Here is a 20,728-nt window from a genome sequence, read left to right as displayed (position 1 = left end):
TTTTGGACGACGCAAAAATGATAGCACGAAACTTGAATATTTCTGAAGACTTCCCTGAAAAAAGAATTCGAAAAAGAAAAAGATTATTTTCGTCGCCGCTAGAGGGATTCGTAGTGTGTAGTAACTCCTGATATGCTGATCGGTCGGTAATTTGCAATCATAGTCTTGGATACTCCTTTATGCAGTGAAACTATTTTCCCTTCTTTCCATGCCTTCGGGACTAAACCAGACCCGAGACTCAGATTAAACAACATGGTCAAGGGCACTGATAATTCCTTAGCCGCTTCACGCAAGACCCGTGCCGGTATACCATCCAATCCACAAGATGTATTCACATTAAGGTTCTGTAATAGACTATTCACCTCCACTTCATTCATCACAATTCCCGTATAAACTAATGGCTCCTTCATTTTTTCAATGTCTCCACCTGGATGATATACTTTTGCAAAGTGAGTGCTCAGTAACTCCACTATATCGACTGGTTCAGTGACCTCCTTACCATCGTCATTCCTTAAAATCATTTTGCCATGTCCAGTTTTTTTCTTGCTTGCAGCATATTGAAAGAACTGTTTGGGATTCTCTTTTGCTTGCATAGCTAGTTTCCTTTCATAATCAGCTTTTGCTGTTTTTACCACACTCGTTACCCTTTCTGGCCTGCACTTTATACCATTCCTGTGCCTGCAGATCACCCCTTTCTTTAAATTCCCTCCACAGTTGTTTCTTTTTTTGCAGCTCAAGCTTAATGGTGTTATTCATCCATTTAACCCTTACTTGTTTTACTATTCGGACCCTAGGTATACAATCAGCCATAACCTCTTGTAAATGCTCCTTGATCACTTCCCATGCTCTATCGACGTCCAGCCCTTGCAGTTGTACATGCCATGGCACTGATCCAAGCAATCTCCTAAGCTTGTCATACTTGCCAGCATGGTAATTCCACATATACCCTGTCTTAATCAAAAATTCCACACCTTTAGCCACCTCCCAGGTCAAGACCTTATGATCACCCTCACCAATAGGAGGCAACATGGTCATATTCATTACAGTCAAATTCTCAGATGCTATTACCAGCTCAAGCACTCTCACACCCCTAGTATTTTCAATTACATGCTGTCTCAGATAGTTATCCCTTAATAATTGAATAAAATCCATTTCCTTCCTCACATGTGTCCTCTCCTCCTTCCAATCAATGTTACCATAATTAAAATCCCCCATAATAATTACCCTCCTTCCACTCATTTCATCAATTTGTTTATGCATACTATCTCCACCATCTATCCATCACCTGGTCTATAGCAGCACCCAACTGTATATTTTATTCTGCCAGTCTCAATCTCACACCAAATAGCCTCAAATGAGCTCCTTTCACTATCCTGCAATACAACTTCAATTCTCCTTGGTTGCAGTTCATCAGCTATCATCAATAACACCCCTCCCCCCATTTTATTCTCTCTGTCCCTCCTAAACACACTATAACCTACACATTATATCCCACTAACTATATCATCTTTCGTCAGCCATGTTTCACTAATGCCAATAACCTGTGGCCAGGAAGAGCCAATCAAGGCCAAAAATTCTTTATTCTTGTTCCTAATACTCATTGGCATTAGTATACATGAAATGAAGTGATCCCTTTGTTCCAACCCTATCTTGATGCGTTATTCTAACTATCCCATTCCCATTTTTTGTCCTTATTGCTGGCTCAGGTACATTATATACATTTTTACACTCAACTGTCTCACTGATGTCTGCATATCCACTCCCCCCCCCATCCTTGGTAGTTCTAGTTTCCCTGGTTCTGCACATCCATTTTCACTTCATTCAGCAACACTTTTTCCAGTCTTCGCACACCAAGTCCATTCAAATGCAGGCCATCCATCTTGTATAAGTCCTTTCGCCCATCAAACTCATTCCACACGTCCACGAATTCCACACCACACCGTTTGCATAACCTGCGCATAATGTCATTTGCGATTATGGCCCTCCTTCTAAACTCCTCTCTGTCATAACGCGGCAACAGACTCACCATTCTAACGCTGTCACTCTTTTCTTTCGCTACCTTTAACAATACTTTCAAGTCCTCTCTCATAAAAAATTTATCACCTTTCGATTCATTCAAACCCACCACAATTATTAATTCTTTCACCCTCTGTCTTTCACCCTTTTTCAACATTGTGATTGATACTGTTATTGTACAAATAGATGAGAGATTTAAAAATATACCCAATGTTATTTCTTATTTTAAATTAATCACTGATATAAAAACATTAGAAAAAAATGAACTAGAAAACCGCTCAAGGGATTTTTGTGAAATGTTATAGTAAGGATGTAAATGAAGACTTAATCCAGGAAATTGACGCGCAAGACATATTGTAATATATATTAAATAATAATTATAATGAACTATTTCCAAATGTACTAACTGTATTGAAAATTTTCTTTACATTACGAGTTACTATAGCAAGTGCAGAGCGTTCTTTTAGCAAATTAAAATTGATAAAGAATTATCTTCGGTCAAGTACGTGCGAAGAATGCTTAAATGCCCTTGCTATATTAAGCATCGAAAAGGAAATTGCCAAAAATTGTAATTTTTCGGAAATGATTAATGACATAGCAAAAAAAAAAAAAAATCGCATATTTAAATAAATACATATTAAGCAATATACGTGTTAGTAAATCTAGGCCTCTAAATAGTAAACCTATTTTTTTTTATTACTTTAAACAATAATTAGTTGTAAATAGTTTTTGTGCGCTAGTTGGTGAGCCAGGCTACTTTTGTTTGTATTAAATATTTATTTATTTTAATTATTTAATGCTTTTGTTTTGTGTTCAGTAAACGTTATGTTAACCTGTTATATTTCAAATGTGTTTTTTTTTGTTTTACTGTGCCAAAACCATTTGCAGGTAAGAGGTTTTACAATACGTTTATTTCGAATCCTTTAATTTTTACCTTTGAAAAATATTTTAGCGCCCCAAAAGATTTCTTGCACCCGGGCCCCTTTATAGAGAAGATCAACCCTGAACATATCTGTGGGTTACAAAGTTTAGTTGATAGGTGGAAAAAAGGGAACATGATAGAAACTTTTAAGATATTAAAGGGGTTTTATAAAATTGATTGAAGTGAAATTTTTCAATATATGACAAATAGAGTACTAGGGGGACATCTGTGAAAGTTGTGTAAGAGTGTAGTTAGTAGGGATATGGACCAGATTTTTTGCATGGAGAGCAGTGAGTGAGAGGAATGGATTGCCAGAATTGGTTGTGAGTTCCCTGATGGTTAATGGATTCAAGGAGAGGTATGATAGGATTTATGTGTATATGGTTGAGTTGGGTCTCCCATGATGAGTCTCCAGACTCCATGGAAATGCTGTAAATAATAAAATAATAATAATAATATATATTGAGTATCTCATTACACCAAAGTGCATAATTACATTTGCAAACATTGAACTCGCAGCCATTTTTACGTACCTACAATTCCAACTTATTCAAATCATACTGCAATCAGTTGAATTTCTGATTACCATACCTATAAATGCATCATCAGCAAATAGTTGTATGTCATCAGTTAAATCTTTCCTAATCATTAATGTAAAGAATGAATAACAGTAGAACAAGGAGTGGATTTCTGAGATAAACCAAGACTCATATCTCTATAACCCACTTTTTCAACATCTACGTCAATGATCTCCCCATCTTTCCAGGAACTAGAAATTTTATCTATGCTGATGACCTTGCCATAGCTACTCAATCAAAAAATTCCAAGTCCATTGAAACTACTCTATCACTTGCCTTAAGTAGTCTAACCACATACATAACCAACTCAACTGCAACATTATTATAAGAAGTTGCAGTCACCGTTACTTAAACATGACCCTCCCTTAGTAAAACCCACACTGTTCAACTGCAACATATAGTTTTCTATCCATCCATTTCTGTATGTGAGTCCACACCAATTTCTCTAACATCTTTACTACCACTCCAGAGCTATTAATAGGTTGATAGTTAAACACATCAGTCTTTTCACCACCCTTGCACAATGGAATTATCATACATTCTTTACACTCCAGTGAATATTACCTGTGCTGAGACTCGAATTATACAGCCAGGGTCAAAGGTACAGGCAGTTCAGCTGAACACTCTTTTAGCATCCATACTGATACCCCAATGGCCTTCCCCTGTTGCCTAATTCTTATTCACTTCATGGAACACCTATAGTATCTCCTTCTCACACACCCGAGTTTCTTCATTCAGCATAGAGGTGGTAAGCATCGTGTTACATTTGTCATGTTAATACCTTTTAGCAAAACGGGGCTTAGTTGTATAATCTTTGCTGCATCTGCTGCCTGCATACCATCTTCATTTAATAGAGTTATTTCTTTTCCATTCATTTTTTCTTTTACTAGCAATGTAATGATAAAATTCATTTGGGCTGTTTTGAGAAGAATAATAGATTAATCCAATGGCATGATGGGTTACTAGATGGCAAGGATATTAGTAGTGCATGGAAACTATTAAAATTTATTAATATTAATGAATATTAAAGTCCCTAAATATTAAGGTGGTAGATGGTATTATGTGTTGATGGTGGTAGTACTAGTTGGAAGATTAAGTAGGGGACATGGCGAGTTGTGTATAGTGGAGAAGTGTGCCTACCTGTAATTAGTCCTTGACAGTGGCATACCCTAAGGGGTGGCCAAAGGGGCCCAGGCACCCTCCCCAACAAAGAAAATAAAAAAATACTAAAAAATAAAAAACACTGCGCATCGCATACGACCTATGACTGAACATCTGCAATGATTGCTAATTCATAAGTAGTACAAAAATCTTTTCCTAATTAAAATTCATGTTTTTTATTTATGTTGTGTCGTGTCATCTATTTCTGTACTACTTATGAATTAGCAATCATTGCAGATGTTCAGTCATAGGTCGTATGCGATGCGCAGTGTGTATTCGCAAATCATCTACTCAACTCCCCCCAAGGTTAAATCCTGAGCACTCGGCCCCCTACTCCAAGATTACATCCTGAGTGCACCACTGGTCCTTGAACTCCTTAAAGGTGGCAAGTAATAATAATAATAATATATATATACAATTACAAGAGAATACAGAGCCTAGACGGTTTGAATTTGGCATTGTAAAGTTATAGAAATAGAGACTTTAAATACATCATTATTTCATAACTAAGTTATTTGAAGCTTAAAAAGTTTCAAAACTAAACTTATTATTATTATTATTATTATGTGACACCTCCAGGGAGTCCAAAGACTTATCGATTTGGTACCATAAGAAAATGACCTTCAGCATCAGAACTGACTTCACAGGCATTGCTTAAAGGGAAATGAACTCTGCCAGGATCCCATATGCTCATCTTTTATTAGTCCTTTTGATTAAGGTTTCACTGGCCTGATAGCTGTTTAAAACTCTTAATTCTTATCAGAGACCAGGCAGAAAGATTAAGGATTTATGCCTAGTCTCTGATATATTCTATTTCTATAACTTTACAATGCCAAACTGACTGAGAGTTTACATGTAAAAATACAACTTTCTGACATAGGAACTGCTATGGCATTAATTTTTTCCTCTTAAGATTTATGCCTATCTCTAATGAGAACCAATAATTCAAAACAACTCTCAGGCTAGTGAAACTTAATCAAAAGCATGAATAAAAGGTGAGTACATAAGCTCTTGGCAGAGCTTATGTACCAGAAATCAGAAAAGATAAACAAAAAAATAAAGGAAATGAAACTATAGCATTAATAGAGTATATTTACCCAAACATTGTGGGAATAAGTGAGACATGGTTAGATGAAGATGACATTCTAACAGGAATAGAGATAGATTGATATCCATCCATCTCTAGAAGAAGGGAAGGAGAGCAGTTGATGGTACCAAAGGAGTTATCTCCAACTAAGATGGAGATAAAAGGAGCAAACAGTGGCAGAGGTTTTGAAGCAGTATGGTGTCTGGTCCCTTGTTAAGGGACCAGAAGGCATGGGTTCCATTTGGACAGGAGACAAGTTTTTTGCTGTTGGCCTTTATGAAATCAGATTTGGTTTGGATCTTCTGATGACTGATTTGCATATGTTGCATGCTTTGGTGTAGGCAGAGTATGAAGCTGGAGTTCCTGAATCGAGCCACTTGCAGTAAGCTATATTTCTGATTCGACTGCTTTGGTGCAGTTTTGGTTGAACTAGGGCTTGGAAAGCAGATGAGGATTATGCTTTGAATTGGAGATGAAGGTTTTCATGCCAATGAGAATAATTTCTATAATTTGTTCATAGCAGGTGTTAGGGTCAGATGAGCACCAAAGAAAGAAGTAGAAAATGGTAGAACCATGGAATGCATTGCCTGATGGAGTGGTGAAAGCGAGAACGGTCAATGAGTTCAAGGAGTGGTATGATAGACTTTGTGTTTCTTAGGGGGGGACCTCCCCTCGATGAGTCTTGATAGACTTTGTGTTTCTTAGGAAGGACCTCCCAGGATGAGTCTTTTGACTCCATTTAGGCCTGAATAATAATAATAATAATAAAAGTATGAAGGTCATCCAAGTTGGCTCGAATGACCTTCATAATTCATTGGCAGAAAATGCAAGGTTGGGAGTGGGTGGGGCAGGGTGTTCTATGAAAGAGGAGACTCATACAAGATTATGATTCGAGTCACTGAGAGAGGAGAGATGACCTCTTTGGTGTATCTGAAAGGAGAACTGGTTCAAAAAGAAATTCAGAATATTTGAAGCAGGTTATTGGGAATTCAAGTGGGTAGGGGTGCGATTTGTGTCAGATTATTATTTATGGCAAAGACTTCTGCTTCTCATTTAGCTTGGTCAGTGTTGTTGATAAGGGAGCCAGTTGGAATTGTGGATGTTGAGGTCTCCCAGGAAGACGACCTCACTATTTGGATGGCTGGATTGTAGATGGTCAAGTTTCATGGAAAGGAATGTGAAGAGGTCAGAATGGTTATCAGTGTTTGGAGATCAGTAAATGCAACAAATGAATCTTATTAAATGGGGCAAGGAAACCTTGAGCCAGAGAATGTCAAAAGTAGGGGATTCTAAATTAGCTATTCTCTGGCAGACTATTCTGGATTTCACAAAGGCACAGGTGCCACCTTTGTGGCAAAAGGAATCGTGAAGTGTACAGTTCGGACACAGGATGTGGACAGTAGAAGATGGGTTTCTGTAAAGAACGGGATATCTGGTCTGGAAGACTACAAATGGTGGTGAATGTCATTTATGTTTGTGTTAATGTCACAGATGTTAGTGCAGATGTTTAGATGTTAATGTGAAGAAATGTAAAGTTATGCATTTTGGACTAAATCAATTACAAGCTGTGTACGATATTGATGGTACTATACTGTACTCCAGGAAATAGATGAAGCTTGAGATTTAGGGGTGGTTGGTAGACAGACAGTTGACATTTAGAGGGCATACTGCTAACATTGCTAAGATAGCTCATAACATTACTTGGCTATTGAAGAACACATTAACAAGCAGAGATAAGGAAGTTGTTATTCCTCTTTATAAGGCCTAGATATGTCCACATGTGGAGTATTGGGCTCAGGGAAATGAGATGGGGAAATAGTGGAACAGATTCAGAGGTGACTGACCAAGATGGTGGATTGAAGAAGCTGGTTGATAGGTGGAAAATGCAGATATGATAGAAACATTTTAGGCGGAAGATGAATTTCATCGCCCAGTGTGGGAGACCACCACTGGCCTGAAGTGACTGAAAAAGTTCCTGTTTGGTTTCTGGAGCAGGGTTTCCAGACCATGTAAAAATAAATAAAAAATTACAAAAAAAAATATAATTGACAAAAAATGGGGGAAAAAATCTTTAGCCTACTCATGGTACAAATGTACTATGGGTTTAGTAATAACCTTTCGTGGGTGGTAACCACATAAAAAAAAATTATGTTATTCATATTATATGTTACTTTTATATGACTGATGCAGGGGAAATGTGCAGCACTTGGCTAGAGGTTATAGAACAAGAGATCATCCTTTGAAGTTGAGTAAAGGCATGGTTAGTAGCGGTGTAAGGACTAAATTTTTCACTTGGAGAGTGTGAATGAATGGAATGGTTTGCCAATGTCAGTTGTATGCACTTTGTTAATGGTTTCAAGGAGAGGTTTGTTAGAACATGTGGATAGTTTAGGACTCCTGTGATGTGTCTTTGGACTCCATGAAGGTACCTGTGCAATAATAAGGTATGTCAAATTAATGGTCATTTTTAATGTAATAAATCTCATTTAGTATAACTTTTATTTTTCATGTAGGTTGGATAGAGGGGCAGCTCCATTATCAAAATACTGTTGCTTTTTTTTTTTCCCCAGTTCGTAAACAAATATTAGGAGATTCATGAAATTTTTAGAAAAAATCCATCCATATTGAATGAGATGTAAATTTTTTTGAACTTTTCTAACTCACTTAGAATATCAAGAATTATAAAGAAAATTGCTTTATAAATTAGTAAAGTTGTGAACTGTTTAATAAGAAAAAAGTTTAAGAGAGGTTTCTTAGCTATCTTCAGTGCTATGAGAATTACAAACCAGAACAGAATAATAATACATGAAGGTCATTGATATATGTCAATGCTCTAACACAGACAGAGAAATCTGATAAGAAAAACTATCCACCATGACATGATTTTCTTACTAGGCCTTAATGCCTGATTCAATCAAATACCTTGGAAATATTAAGAGCAACCATACTAAGTTTCTCCAAACTTCACTTTCTGTGGTTGGTGTCCAAAGGTGGGTAAACATTAGCTTGGAGATCTGCATTGGAATGAAAATGACAAAATCCAGATTGGTGATTGCTAATCATTTGGTGGGACTCCAGGTAATGGAGAAGTTGGCTGCTAATGCTTCTTCATTACTTCTGAATGTACTGAAGTGCGGGAAATGGAATGATAGTTTGATGACAGACTTTTTATCTTTCATTATGAGCGACAGGTTGGATAAAAGCATGCTTTCGTGCTATTAGATAGGGGCTAGATGAGTATAATAGCTTGTATAGGCCATAAAGGATGGGTATTAATTCTGGTACCCAAGTTTCTAGCCCAAATGGAGGGATATCAGATGGTATCTTTTAATGAGAATTTTTTTGTCTTTCTGGTGAATGATCAGAGAGGATGCAGTGAATTCATCCCATAGTGGTATAAACAACCCTCAGTTGTTTATACAAGAGTTTAAGGAGAACACTTATGCTGAGGTCAGCTTTATCTTTGGGTAATGTTACCATCTGGATGTGAGAGGAATAAATCATGGAAGAGCACAATTTGCATTTAATAGCTTTAACAAGGGACTAGTTGAGTACACACACATATACATTTTGGACTCTAATCTAATTACTGTTTAAGCTATTCTGCATCATCACATGCACTTTATTGTTGGAACTATATTTTTATTTAAGTTTTAAAAGAGGTATACCGTGAGTAGACATATCGATACAAAATTAATAACGGAAAAAAATCACGTACAAAGATTATATAATTTGAGCTTGATGTACTGAAGATGCCTGTGACACACAGGTGAAAATTATACTATTAAATAATCTTTGTACGTGAGTTTTTTCCGTTATTAATTTTGTATTGTATTTTTATTTGTTGTACAATTCTACTGGTTTTAACCCTTACCATACTAAAGATAGTTTATAAGAATTTTTCAAAATTCTTATAAACTATTTAATCAAAGCAGAAATTGCAAAAGTTGGCTGAATGTGATACTGTAATTTAGTAATTTTAGGTAAATGATTTGTTTTACTAGTGCATGATGTCTCTGCATTTACACTTCATCCATCATCAGATTTTTTTTAAAAGCAAGTTATACTTGCTTTTAACATATACAGCAAAAAAAAGCGTATACAAAACAAAATTATGCTTAGCATACCTTTTTTTCCAGTGTATCTATGATATAATGTAACAATGTAACATTTCTGAGGATACTTGACTTTGTGTCTGAAATGTGATTTAAACTGGAAAGATGAAACCCAGATGCATTCCCTCTCTGTCCTCGATTCATATAGTTCCCAAAGGCAAGCACTATCTCTAACAATCTTCTGAGTCGTTTGCTTCTTTGAATTTCTTTAGATGCCTCAAGAACAGCTGAAATGACCAAATTACACATCTGTTCAAGATTACTTAGACAATCAAACTATCAAATTTAATTTTACCTACTTGTAAAATATTGAACTTCTAATATATTTTCAGAAATACACAATTATGTTTAAGCTGTTATTTCTATATGCATAAATGTTTTTAAACCAGCAACACTTTTCAGTCACTGGCAACTTGAGAGGACAACTTTACATATTTGAACTACACATAATGGACAGAACTTAAGTGACTCCATAGCTCAAGTATTGGTGATGCTCAGATGCAAATTCATCCATATATAAGATAAAGGTAGAAAAATTTCATGTGATGCAATGAAAATGATGAACTATACATAATAAATATTAAGATTGATGATGTAACATGAATTTCTTAGTGCCGATTCCTGTTCCACAATCAATATAAATATTAAATTCGGCATACATTTATGTCGAAACAAAAGGACAAAATTCACCTCAAAATTATTTAAAATTTAGTTACACACTATTGAAATCACTTGGTTATACTATAAATTAAAGATGCCAAGAAATTATATTTTTAGTTTTGTCCTTTATCCAAGAGTAAGCAAACAAAGTTTGCACACGAAGTCACTTCATGACTTGACTACTTGTCATCATCATTGGCTTAACAACTCTTTGAGAGTCCAAGCCTTCCTCAGAAGCTTCTGCCACTCTTCTCTATTTTTTGGCTTAGTCATCCAATTACATTTCCCAATAGTTTTGGTGTCTTCGGTTACATTATCCTGCCATCTGGTTTTTGATCTTCCTCTAGGTCTATTACCCCCCTGGGTTTGAGAGAAGACTTTCTTTACTGGTCTTAGGTCTTCCATTCTTATTAAATGTCCAGCACATTGCAGGCGACTGATTTTTATGAATGTAATAATATCTGGTTCCCTAAATAAATCATACAGTTCATTATTATACCTTATTCTTCATTCATTATTCACTTTAACTGGTCCATATATTTTTCTTTTGAAAATACTTAATCTTCTTATATCCTGTTTGTTCATGCTCCATGTTTCTGATGTGTACACTAATATAGGTCGAATTAAGGTTTTATAAATCCTAATTTTACTTTGTCTTGATTTTATATGTCTTAAAAGTCCATGATAATATCTATTTGCTACAGATATTATTTTTCTAATCTGAAGGCTTGTATCGTTATCATGACTGATCATGGAACCTAAATATATAAAGTTTTCCACGTTTTCAAATTTATAATTTCCAATTGTTATTTAACCTAATAAATTCATGTTATTATTATTGGGGCTTGAAACCATGTATTTAGTCTTTTTTTTTTCATTAATCTTTAGGCCCATTCTTTTTGCTGAGTTTTCCAGGGATGAATGCCTCTACCAAGGCCTTCTGTGTTCTAGCAATAATATCAATTTCATCAGCATATGCCAAGACCTAGACTGATTTATAATAAACTGTATTGGTTCTCTGTATTCCGGAGTCCCTTAAAGCCCTCTCTAACGCTATATTAAACAACAGGCAAGCCAATGTGCATCTCCTTGCATTAGACTGTTTAGAAAAGATATTATTAATTGCCATTTGTTATGAGATTATCTCTATTAAGATTTTTTTTATTCCGAGTGTTTATTATTATTTACACAAGGGTTCAATTCTGATTGGTGCAATGACTTTTAATTGTTTCTTTTAGAATCTGAAAAATCACTGACGCAAGACCGAATACAAAAGATATACACATTTAATAAAATAAAGCAATATATGCACTTTAGATAAAATTACATAACTACAAATTATTGGATCCAAGGCCTTCTAAAATAAATCTACACTCTAGAGTTTCTCATCCAAAAATATTAAAATCACCCATTCTCTGACTCATTCTATTACTGGATTGTTTTACATATACTTAATCACATCTACCAGACTAAACACATTGTTTTCACAACAAGAAAAAATGTTCATAGTTAGTTTCTTTGTTAGAGTCTTTTCTGAATATAAATATTTCTTCTTCTTTTCCATGGGATCCTTTCTTATTACCCTTATGTAGTATATAATATTATTCCCCACTGAAGTATAAATACTCTTACCTCTTGCAGTTCAGTTTGACACATAATTTAAAAAAAAGGGTCTCCTTTTTTTAATATTGGACATATGACACTGGTAGACTAGTCTTTCAGGAGAATTTCATCCAACGATATATGAGCCATTAACTCATGAATTTGTTTTAGGCATTCTCTTCCTTCTTGTTTCAACAGTTCTGCATGCAGATTATCAGATCCGGGGGCTTTACCATTCTTTAATTTAGACACTGCTACTTGTACTTCTGCCAAGGTGGGCGGTTCATTACTGTTGTGGTTATAATAGTGATATTCATTACCACTATTATCTAAGAATGTTTCTTTAGATAAAAGATTTTAAAAATGTCTCTGCTATCTCAGCAGTGTATTTTCTTTATTGTTTATTATATCACCATTTTCATTCCTGCATATTGTCAGTCTAGGATTAAATTCTTTTCTAATTTTATTTATCTCTCCATAAAACATCTTGATTTCATTCTTAGTTCTTAAATGGTCCAGCTCTTCCATCTTATAGTTTATGTAATCCATCTTTTTTCTTCTCTGTACCTTTTTTCCTTTTTTCTTGCTTCACAATACTCATCAAGAGTAGCTCTTGTAAAATTCTTCTAATGCTTGATATAGCATTTATTCTTTTCTTCTGTAACTACTTTTCATTCCTCATTATATATAGGGGCTAATGACTTCACATCAACTGACTTAGTATCCCATAATGCAATGAGCATATTCTTATATGTATAATACTATGCATTATGGAAAGGGCCACTACCCAGACCTGTTTTGACTTTTATCGAGATCTCATCAGTGGGATCCAGACTAAGGCAACTGATGTGAAGTCATTAGCCTCTATATACAAGTAGCCCAGTCATGAAGTGACTTCATATGCAAACTTTCTTTGCTTACACTTGGATGAAGGATGAAACCAAGAATATAATTTCTTGGGATTATTAATTTTTAGTTACATACTGTAAATGGTTCATTTTGAAATATGTCATAGTGTTTACAAGCTTCATTAGAAGCTTGTCACTGCAGAATAAGAAGCATTAATAACAATATTGAATTATATGTTATATAATTTATAACCACTACATAAAACTAACATTATATTACAATAAGATGAGTGCATAGTTATAATGTCATTATTATGATACAGGCTCCTTCATGGAGAAAAGGACTCAAAGAAGGAAGGCTTCATCCAGATCAAACAATACTTCAATGAGTCCTTGGCTCCATGGAGCCTGTATCATAATAATAACAATATAACTATGCACTCATTTTATTGTAATATAATGTTAGTTTATTATGGTACTTTAATATATATATAATGATTATCGATAGGATAGGATAGGATATACACAAAGTTGCACTAACAACATCCACTAGTAACTCATTCCACATACTCACTATGTGCCATGAAAAGAACCTGGGCTTTACATGCTTCATAACCATACACCCAGTTTACTCAGTTTCTAGGGATGGTGTGGGGAGAACCGTGAGTTCTTTGCCTACCTGAGAGGAGCTGTAAACATTGGAGGTCCTTTACTAACTTATACATATGATATAGTGGATTTATGGCTGAGCTACATATTTGAAATCGATTAAATGACTGGAAGTTGAGAGATAAAAAGAGAAATATTATTATTGTTGTTAAAAGTTTTTCACTTGGTTATATTATAAATTAAAGATACCAAGAAATTATATATTTGGTTTAATCCATTATCCAAGTGTAAGCAAACAAAGTTTGTGCCTGAAATATCTTTCAGGACACTTTCAGACAATGCATTCCACTCACCAATTACTCTCCAGGCAAACCTGCTTCTCTCCCCTGCTCATACCCTCCTTATACAGATTCCTAGTTCTACCCTTGGTGCTCTCTACACTATGAAATATCTTCTCCACATTAATCTGGTAACAACCTATCACCAACTTATGTCTCAATCATATCTCTTCTTCTTCTATTCACAAGGTTCTATAAGTTGCATTCCCTCAATCTCTTCTGGCATCTGACATTCCATAGACCTGACTAACTTAGTAAACATTCTCTGGACCTTCTCCAATACATCCACATCCCCTCCCTCCTCAAAATCAGGTGACCAAATCTGTGCACAGTATCCATATATGGCCTGATAAGAGCCTTGTACAGGGGAACCATTACCTCTTTGCTTCTGCACGTCAATGTCCTCCTCATTATTGCCATATTCTGTTGGGATGTTCTAACAATTTTAGCAATGCAACCCCTAAATCTCCTCCACCTTCAAAATTTCTCCATTAACTGTATATTCTGCATACCAACCTTGCCTACCAAATTTCAAGACCCTCTTTTACTTTGCAACATTAAACTGATAGCTCCAATCATTTGCCCACTCACATGGTCTACTGAGATCCTCCTGCAAGGCCACAATATCTGCTCTACTTCTCATAGCTTTTCCCAACTTTGCATCACTGGTGAACAGCCTGTCCCAAAGTCATTAATGTATCAGTTAATAATGGAGTTAATAAAACAATAATGGTTCCAAAACAGATCCCTGTGGCACTCCACTAGCGACCTTTCTCTTTTGGGGTACCACTCCTCCATATGCAACCTGCTGATACCTGTCTGACAGCCAATCAGCTATCCAACTTACTAGTCTATTTTCTAACCCCATCTGTTTCAGTTTAGCTACCAGCTTGTCATGTGGCTGTCTATCAATGAAAAAAATTGCGAGCCAAACGTGACTTGAATATGCAATCTCTTGATCTGGAGTCAGATGTGCTACCATTGTGCCATTGGCTCTGTCTATACATTATTTCTAATACTGCCTTATGCAATATGTAACAAATGACAAAATGAGGATTGAGAGTCTTAGATCTAAGATTCCCAAGTCAACCTTCACAGTCTCACAAGAGGGTGCAATTGCAGAGAGTGACCATGAGTTGATCACATAGTTTTATAGCTAGTCATATGAAAAATTCTGTATAGAACGGATATATGTAGAACTACAGGGCTGGTAATTATATAAAAAAAAAACCTAAGAGATAATTATAAAAAAAACTTAGAAGACAACCAGAAGCTATAACATGAAAAGAGGAGTTGAGTGAAAAGGAGATAGATGCTTGGGCACTGATCAAGAGATATTTAAAACCAGCAATATGTGAATATATTCCAAGGTGAAAAGGCTAAAAAGGATATTGAGAGTTTATAATAGGATATAAGAAAAATCGATGGATGAAGAAATTAATTAGGCATTCTGGCAACAGAAGGCTTTATGGAGGTAGTACAAGATGAAAGGTAATAATCAGTTATATGAGTAGTACAAAGAGCAGGCCACAAAGGTGACTAGAATAGTAAGGACAGCAAAAGTGAGATATGAGTAAAAAAAATCAGCCAATCAGGTTAAGAAAATTTCTAGAGAATTCTTTCAATATACATCAAGAAACAATGATTATGAAAAGATTATGTTAACAAATGAAAATGGTAGATGGGAAACTGCTACAAAGGATATAACTGAAGTATTCAGTGAGCAGTTCATCAGGGTATTGCATCTTCACAAATGGGATATCAAAAGGAGCTAGAGTATAGAGGGTATTATTATTATTATTATTATTACGGGTATCTCCATGGAGTCAGTAGACTCATCGCGGGAGACCCAAACTAGCAAAACAATATCTGTCATATCTCTTCTTGAATTCATTTACAGACGAAGAGCTCACAACTAAGTCAGGCAATGAATTCCACTCATTCACCACCCTCCACGGAAAAAACCTTGTTCTGACACCCTTGTTAACCACACTCTTCTTTAATTTCCAGGGATGACTGCTTGTTCTTCCATCACTATCACACAGCTGAAACATTTCCCCTGCATCAATCCTATAAAAACCTTACAGTAATTTAAATGTTTCTATCATATCCCCTCTTCTCTGCCTATCAACCAACCTCTGCAATCCACAAGCTCTCAATCTATCAATGTAGGGAGCATTTTTTATATCATTCAAGAACTTAGTCACTTTTCTCTGAACTGTCTCAGCAGTCTCCTCATCTCCAAGGAATCCAGGTGACCAAATCTGAGCACAGTAATCCAAATGTGGAAGTATCAATGCTTTATAAAGGGGAATAATAACCTCTTTATCTTTGGATGTCAGTGTGTTCCTAAACAACCAAGTAATCCTATGTGCAATCTTGGACACCTTAGCAATGTCTCTCCTGAACTTCATCTCCCTATCTACCAACACCCCCTAAGTCCCTAGCCTCATTAATCTCTTGGAGTACTGTTCCATCAATGTAGTACACAGTTGGTAATCTTTTAATCCCAAAATGCATGACTTTACACTTTTCCACATTGAACTGACATCCATTACCTTTTGCCCATTCTACCAGCTTATTTAAATCATCCTGCAAACTTTCAACATCAGCTTGAATTTTTATTAAGCTACCCAACTTTGCATCATCAGCAAACAACTGAATATCTCCCTTTAAGCCATTTCCTATATCATTTATATACAAATTAAACAACAATGGCCCAAGCACAGAGCCCCAAGGCCAACCACTGCTCACCTGCCTCATCCTGGACTCGGCTCCTCCATACACCACCTTCTGGTATCTCTCCCTGAGCCATTCTGCTATCCATAATCACCAATTTAGTATCCATTCCCATCTGCTTCAATTTGCGTGACAGTGTTCCATGGGGTATCCTGTCAAAAGCCTTAGCAAAATCCAGAAGTACCACTGTGTAGCCAGTTCCTTTGTCCAACTCAAATGTCATTCTATTATGAAAAGTTAATAGATTGCTAAGGCAGGATCTACCTTTAACAAAACCATGTTGGCCTCTATAGAGTATCATATCCTGATCCACTCATTCTTGAATTTTGTCTTGAACCAGCTTTTCCAATACTTTGACTGCTACTCCTGAGATGGTGATTGGTCTGTAATTAACTACTGCAGTTTTAGAGCCACCCTTATGCAAAGGAACCGCTTTGCCTAACTTCCACTCCCTAGGGACCATACCAGAGTTCAAACTTAAATTAAATATCCAAGTAAGAGGGGTTGACACTTCATTTGCACATTCACGCAACACCCGGGCTGATATTCCATCTAAGTCTACAGCAGTGTTTACATTTAACTTTTGCAATTTATTAAATACCTCTAATTTCTTAGCTTCAATTCTCACATTAGTTATTGCTACAGGTACAGAGATATCCTCACTTGGGTGATAGACTTTTGAAAAGTGATCACTCAGTAACTTGACTATTACATCTGATTTTATCACCTCAATACCATCAGCACCCACTAAAGTTATCCTTCCTAAGTCATTCTTCCCTTTACTTGCCGCATAGCGGAAGAACTCTTTGGGATTACCCTTGATCTCTTTGGCTAAGGTCTTCTCATAATCTGATTTAGCTTTTCTTACTATGCTGGTAACCTTCCTAGCTTGAGCCTTGTACTGCTCATGGGTGTACTGATCGCCTTTCTCCTTGTAAATTCTCCATAACACTTTCTTTTTTTTTTGCAGATCAAGCTTGATACTACTGCTCATCCATCTAATGCCTACCTTGTTTGTCTTCCTGACCATGGGGACACAATCTGATATTGCTTTCCTCAGATACCTGCTGATTTTATCCCATGCACTGCTAACATCTTTTCCCCGCGATATGTTCTGCCATGGGATGGCTGCAAGCTCACTCCAAAGCTTGTTATAATTGCCTAACCTGTAGTTCCGTATATACCACTTCTTAACAGAAAAATCCACAGATTTTGCAACCTCCCAAGTCAATACCACATGATCGCTTTCACCAATTGGAGGTAACGAGGACACTTTATTTATGCATATATCCTCTGAACCAATAACCAGGTCCAACACTCTCACACCACGTGTCCCTTCAGTATGTGCTGTGTCAAGTAATTATCTCGTAGAAGATGTATGAACTCCATTTCCTTTTTGCTACATGATATTTCCTCTTTCCAATTGATATCACCATAATTAAAATCCCCCATAATAATCACTAAACCTGTACTCATTGCACTAATTTGCTGATGCATGAATTCAATATCTCCACCTGTACTCCCTGGCCTATAGCAGCATCCAACTGTATATTTGGTTGCATTGGTCACTATTTCACACCAGACCGCCTCAAATGAATTGTATTTCACATCTCTATCATCTTGATATACTACTTTCTTTGGCTGTAACTCATCAGTCATCATAAACAGTACTCCTCCCCTTGTTGTGTCTTCTCTATCCTACCTGAAAATACTGTACCATCACATTCAATTCCAGTGACCACATCTTCTACTGACAGCCAAGTTTCACTAATGCCTACAACTTTTGGTGAGATTGCACTGACTAATGCCAAAAATTCTTCTCTCTTATTTCGAATGCTTCTTGCATTGGTATACAAAAATTGCAGATTCCCTCTAGTTCTTGTATTGGCTTTAGAACTGATATATAAGTCACTAATTTCAGTAGTCCCGTGCCGATTTTTATCCCCCTCTCTTCTGCAATTTATTCTGCGAATAAGGATCAATAAATATACAATCAATGCTAAAGTTTCTCTTTCTTACACTCAACCAATAAAGAGAGGGCATGAAACAGACAAGATGATAGTTATGGTGGGTACGAATGACCTGAGAGGTAGTATAAATCGGGTAGGAAAAGATTTAAGAACATTATTAGATATTGTGAAGAGGAAAAGTGTCAATGGGAGAATAGTGTGTGTGCTGCCTCGTTTTGACAATTACGAGTTAAGTAGACGAGCAATTATAATGAATGATATGATTGCAAGAATGTGCAGAAAAAGAGGTCTGGAGTTTGTTGATGTTTGGAGTGTGTTTGAAGGAAAAAGGCAGTTGTATGCCAGAGATGGACTGCATCTTAACATGGAAGGACATAAGAGATTGAAGAAGTTATTGTTTTCTGAACAGGTTGAAGTTATTGGGCAGGGAAACTAATATTGAAAAGGTTGAGTGTAAGAGAGAGAAACTTTAGCACTGATTGTGTATTTATTGATCCTTATAGGCAGAATAAATTGCAGAAGAGAGGGGAAAAAAATCGGCATAGGACTACGGTAGTTAGTGACTTATATATCAGTTCTAAAGCCGGTACAAGATCTAGAGGGAATCTGCAATTTTTGTAAACCAATGCTAGAAGCATTAGAAATAAGAGAGAAGAATTTTTGGCATTAGTCAGTGAAATCTCACCAAAAGTTGTAGGCATTAGTGAAACTTGGCTGTCAGCAGAAGATGTGGTCACTGGAATTGAATGTGATGGGTACAGTATTTTCAGGGAGGATAGAGAAGATAGAACAGGAGGAGGAGTACTGTTGATGATAGCTGATGTGTTGCAGCCAAAGAAAGTAGTATATCATGATGATAGACATGTGAATGAGAGTTCATTTGAGGCAGTCTGGTGCGAAATAGTGACCAACGCAACCAAATATACAGTTGGATGCTGCTATAGGCCAGGGAGTACAGGGGGAGATATTGAATTCATGCATCAGCAACTTAGTGCAATGAGTGAAGGCTTAGTGATTATTATGGGGGATTTTAATTATGGTGATATCAATTGGAAGGAGGAAATATCACGTAGCAAAAAGGAAATGGAGTTCATACATCTGCTACGAGATAATTACTTGAAACAGCACGTAACTGAAGGGACACGTGGTGTGAGAGTGTTGGACCTGGTTATTGGTTCAGAGGTTATATGCATAAGTAAGGTGACCTCGTTACCTCCAGTTGGTGAAAGCGATCATGTGGTATTGACTTGGGAGGTTGCAAAATCTGTGGATTTTTCTATTAAGAAGGGGTATGTACGAAACTACAGGTTAGGCAATTATAACAAGCTTCGGAGTGAGCTTGCAGCCATCCCATGGCAGAACATATTGCAAGGGAAAGATGTTAGCAGAGCTTGGGATAAAATCAGTGGGTATCTGAGGAAAGCAATATCAGATTGTGTCCCCATGGTCAGGAGGTCAAACAAGGCAGGCATTAGATGGATGAGCAGTAGTATCAAGCTTGAACTACAAAAAAAGAAAATGTTATGGAGAATTTACAAGGAGAAGGGCGATCAGGACACCCATGAGCAGTACAAGGCTCAAGCTAGGAAGGTTACCAGCATAGTAAGAAAAGCTAAATCAGATTATGAGAAGACCTTAGCCAAAGAGATCAAGGGTAATCCCAAAGAGTTCTTCCGCTATGTGGCAAGTAAGAGGAAGAATGACTTCGGAAGGATAACCTTAGTGGGTGCTGATGGTATTGAGGTGACAAAATCAGATGTAATAGTCGAGTTACTGAGTGATCACTTCTCAAAAGTCTATCACCCAAGTGAGGATATCTCTATACCTATAGCAATACCTAATGTGAGAATTGAAGCTAAAGAATCAGAGGTATTAAATATATTGCGAAACTTATATGCAAACACTGCGGTAGGCTTAGATGGAATATCAGCTCGGGTGTTGCGTGAATGTGCAAATGAATTGTCAACCCCTCTTACCTGGATATTTAATTTAAGTTTGAACTCTGGTATGGTCCCTAGGGAGTGGAAGTTAGGCAAAGTGGTTCCTTTGCATAAGGGTGGCTCTAAAACTGCAGTATTGAATT

At 36.4% G+C, this 20,728-nt stretch overlaps 1 protein-coding gene across 1 annotated transcript in view; it reads right to left on the bottom strand.

The window, feature by feature from the left end:
* Window positions 1–20,728, bottom strand: part of LOC150105113 (disheveled-associated activator of morphogenesis 2-like) — a 575,640-nt gene that overhangs the window by 81,869 nt on the left and 473,043 nt on the right. The window contains exon 21 of the mRNA XM_090396160.1: window positions 9,892–10,106. Coding sequence (XP_090252286.1) covers window positions 9,892–10,106 — 215 coding nt within the window. The remainder of the gene's footprint in view (window positions 1–9,891; window positions 10,107–20,728) is intronic.

This window comes from Typopeltis vanoorti, chromosome 7, assembly GCF_054136105.1.
Source record: "Typopeltis vanoorti isolate ZY-2024b chromosome 7, IOZ_Tvanoo_1.0, whole genome shotgun sequence".
Classification (NCBI taxonomy): Eukaryota; Metazoa; Arthropoda; class Arachnida; order Uropygi; family Thelyphonidae; genus Typopeltis; species Typopeltis vanoorti.
Note: the sequence above shows the minus strand (reverse complement) of the source record. Positions and strands in the feature narration are given on the sequence as shown.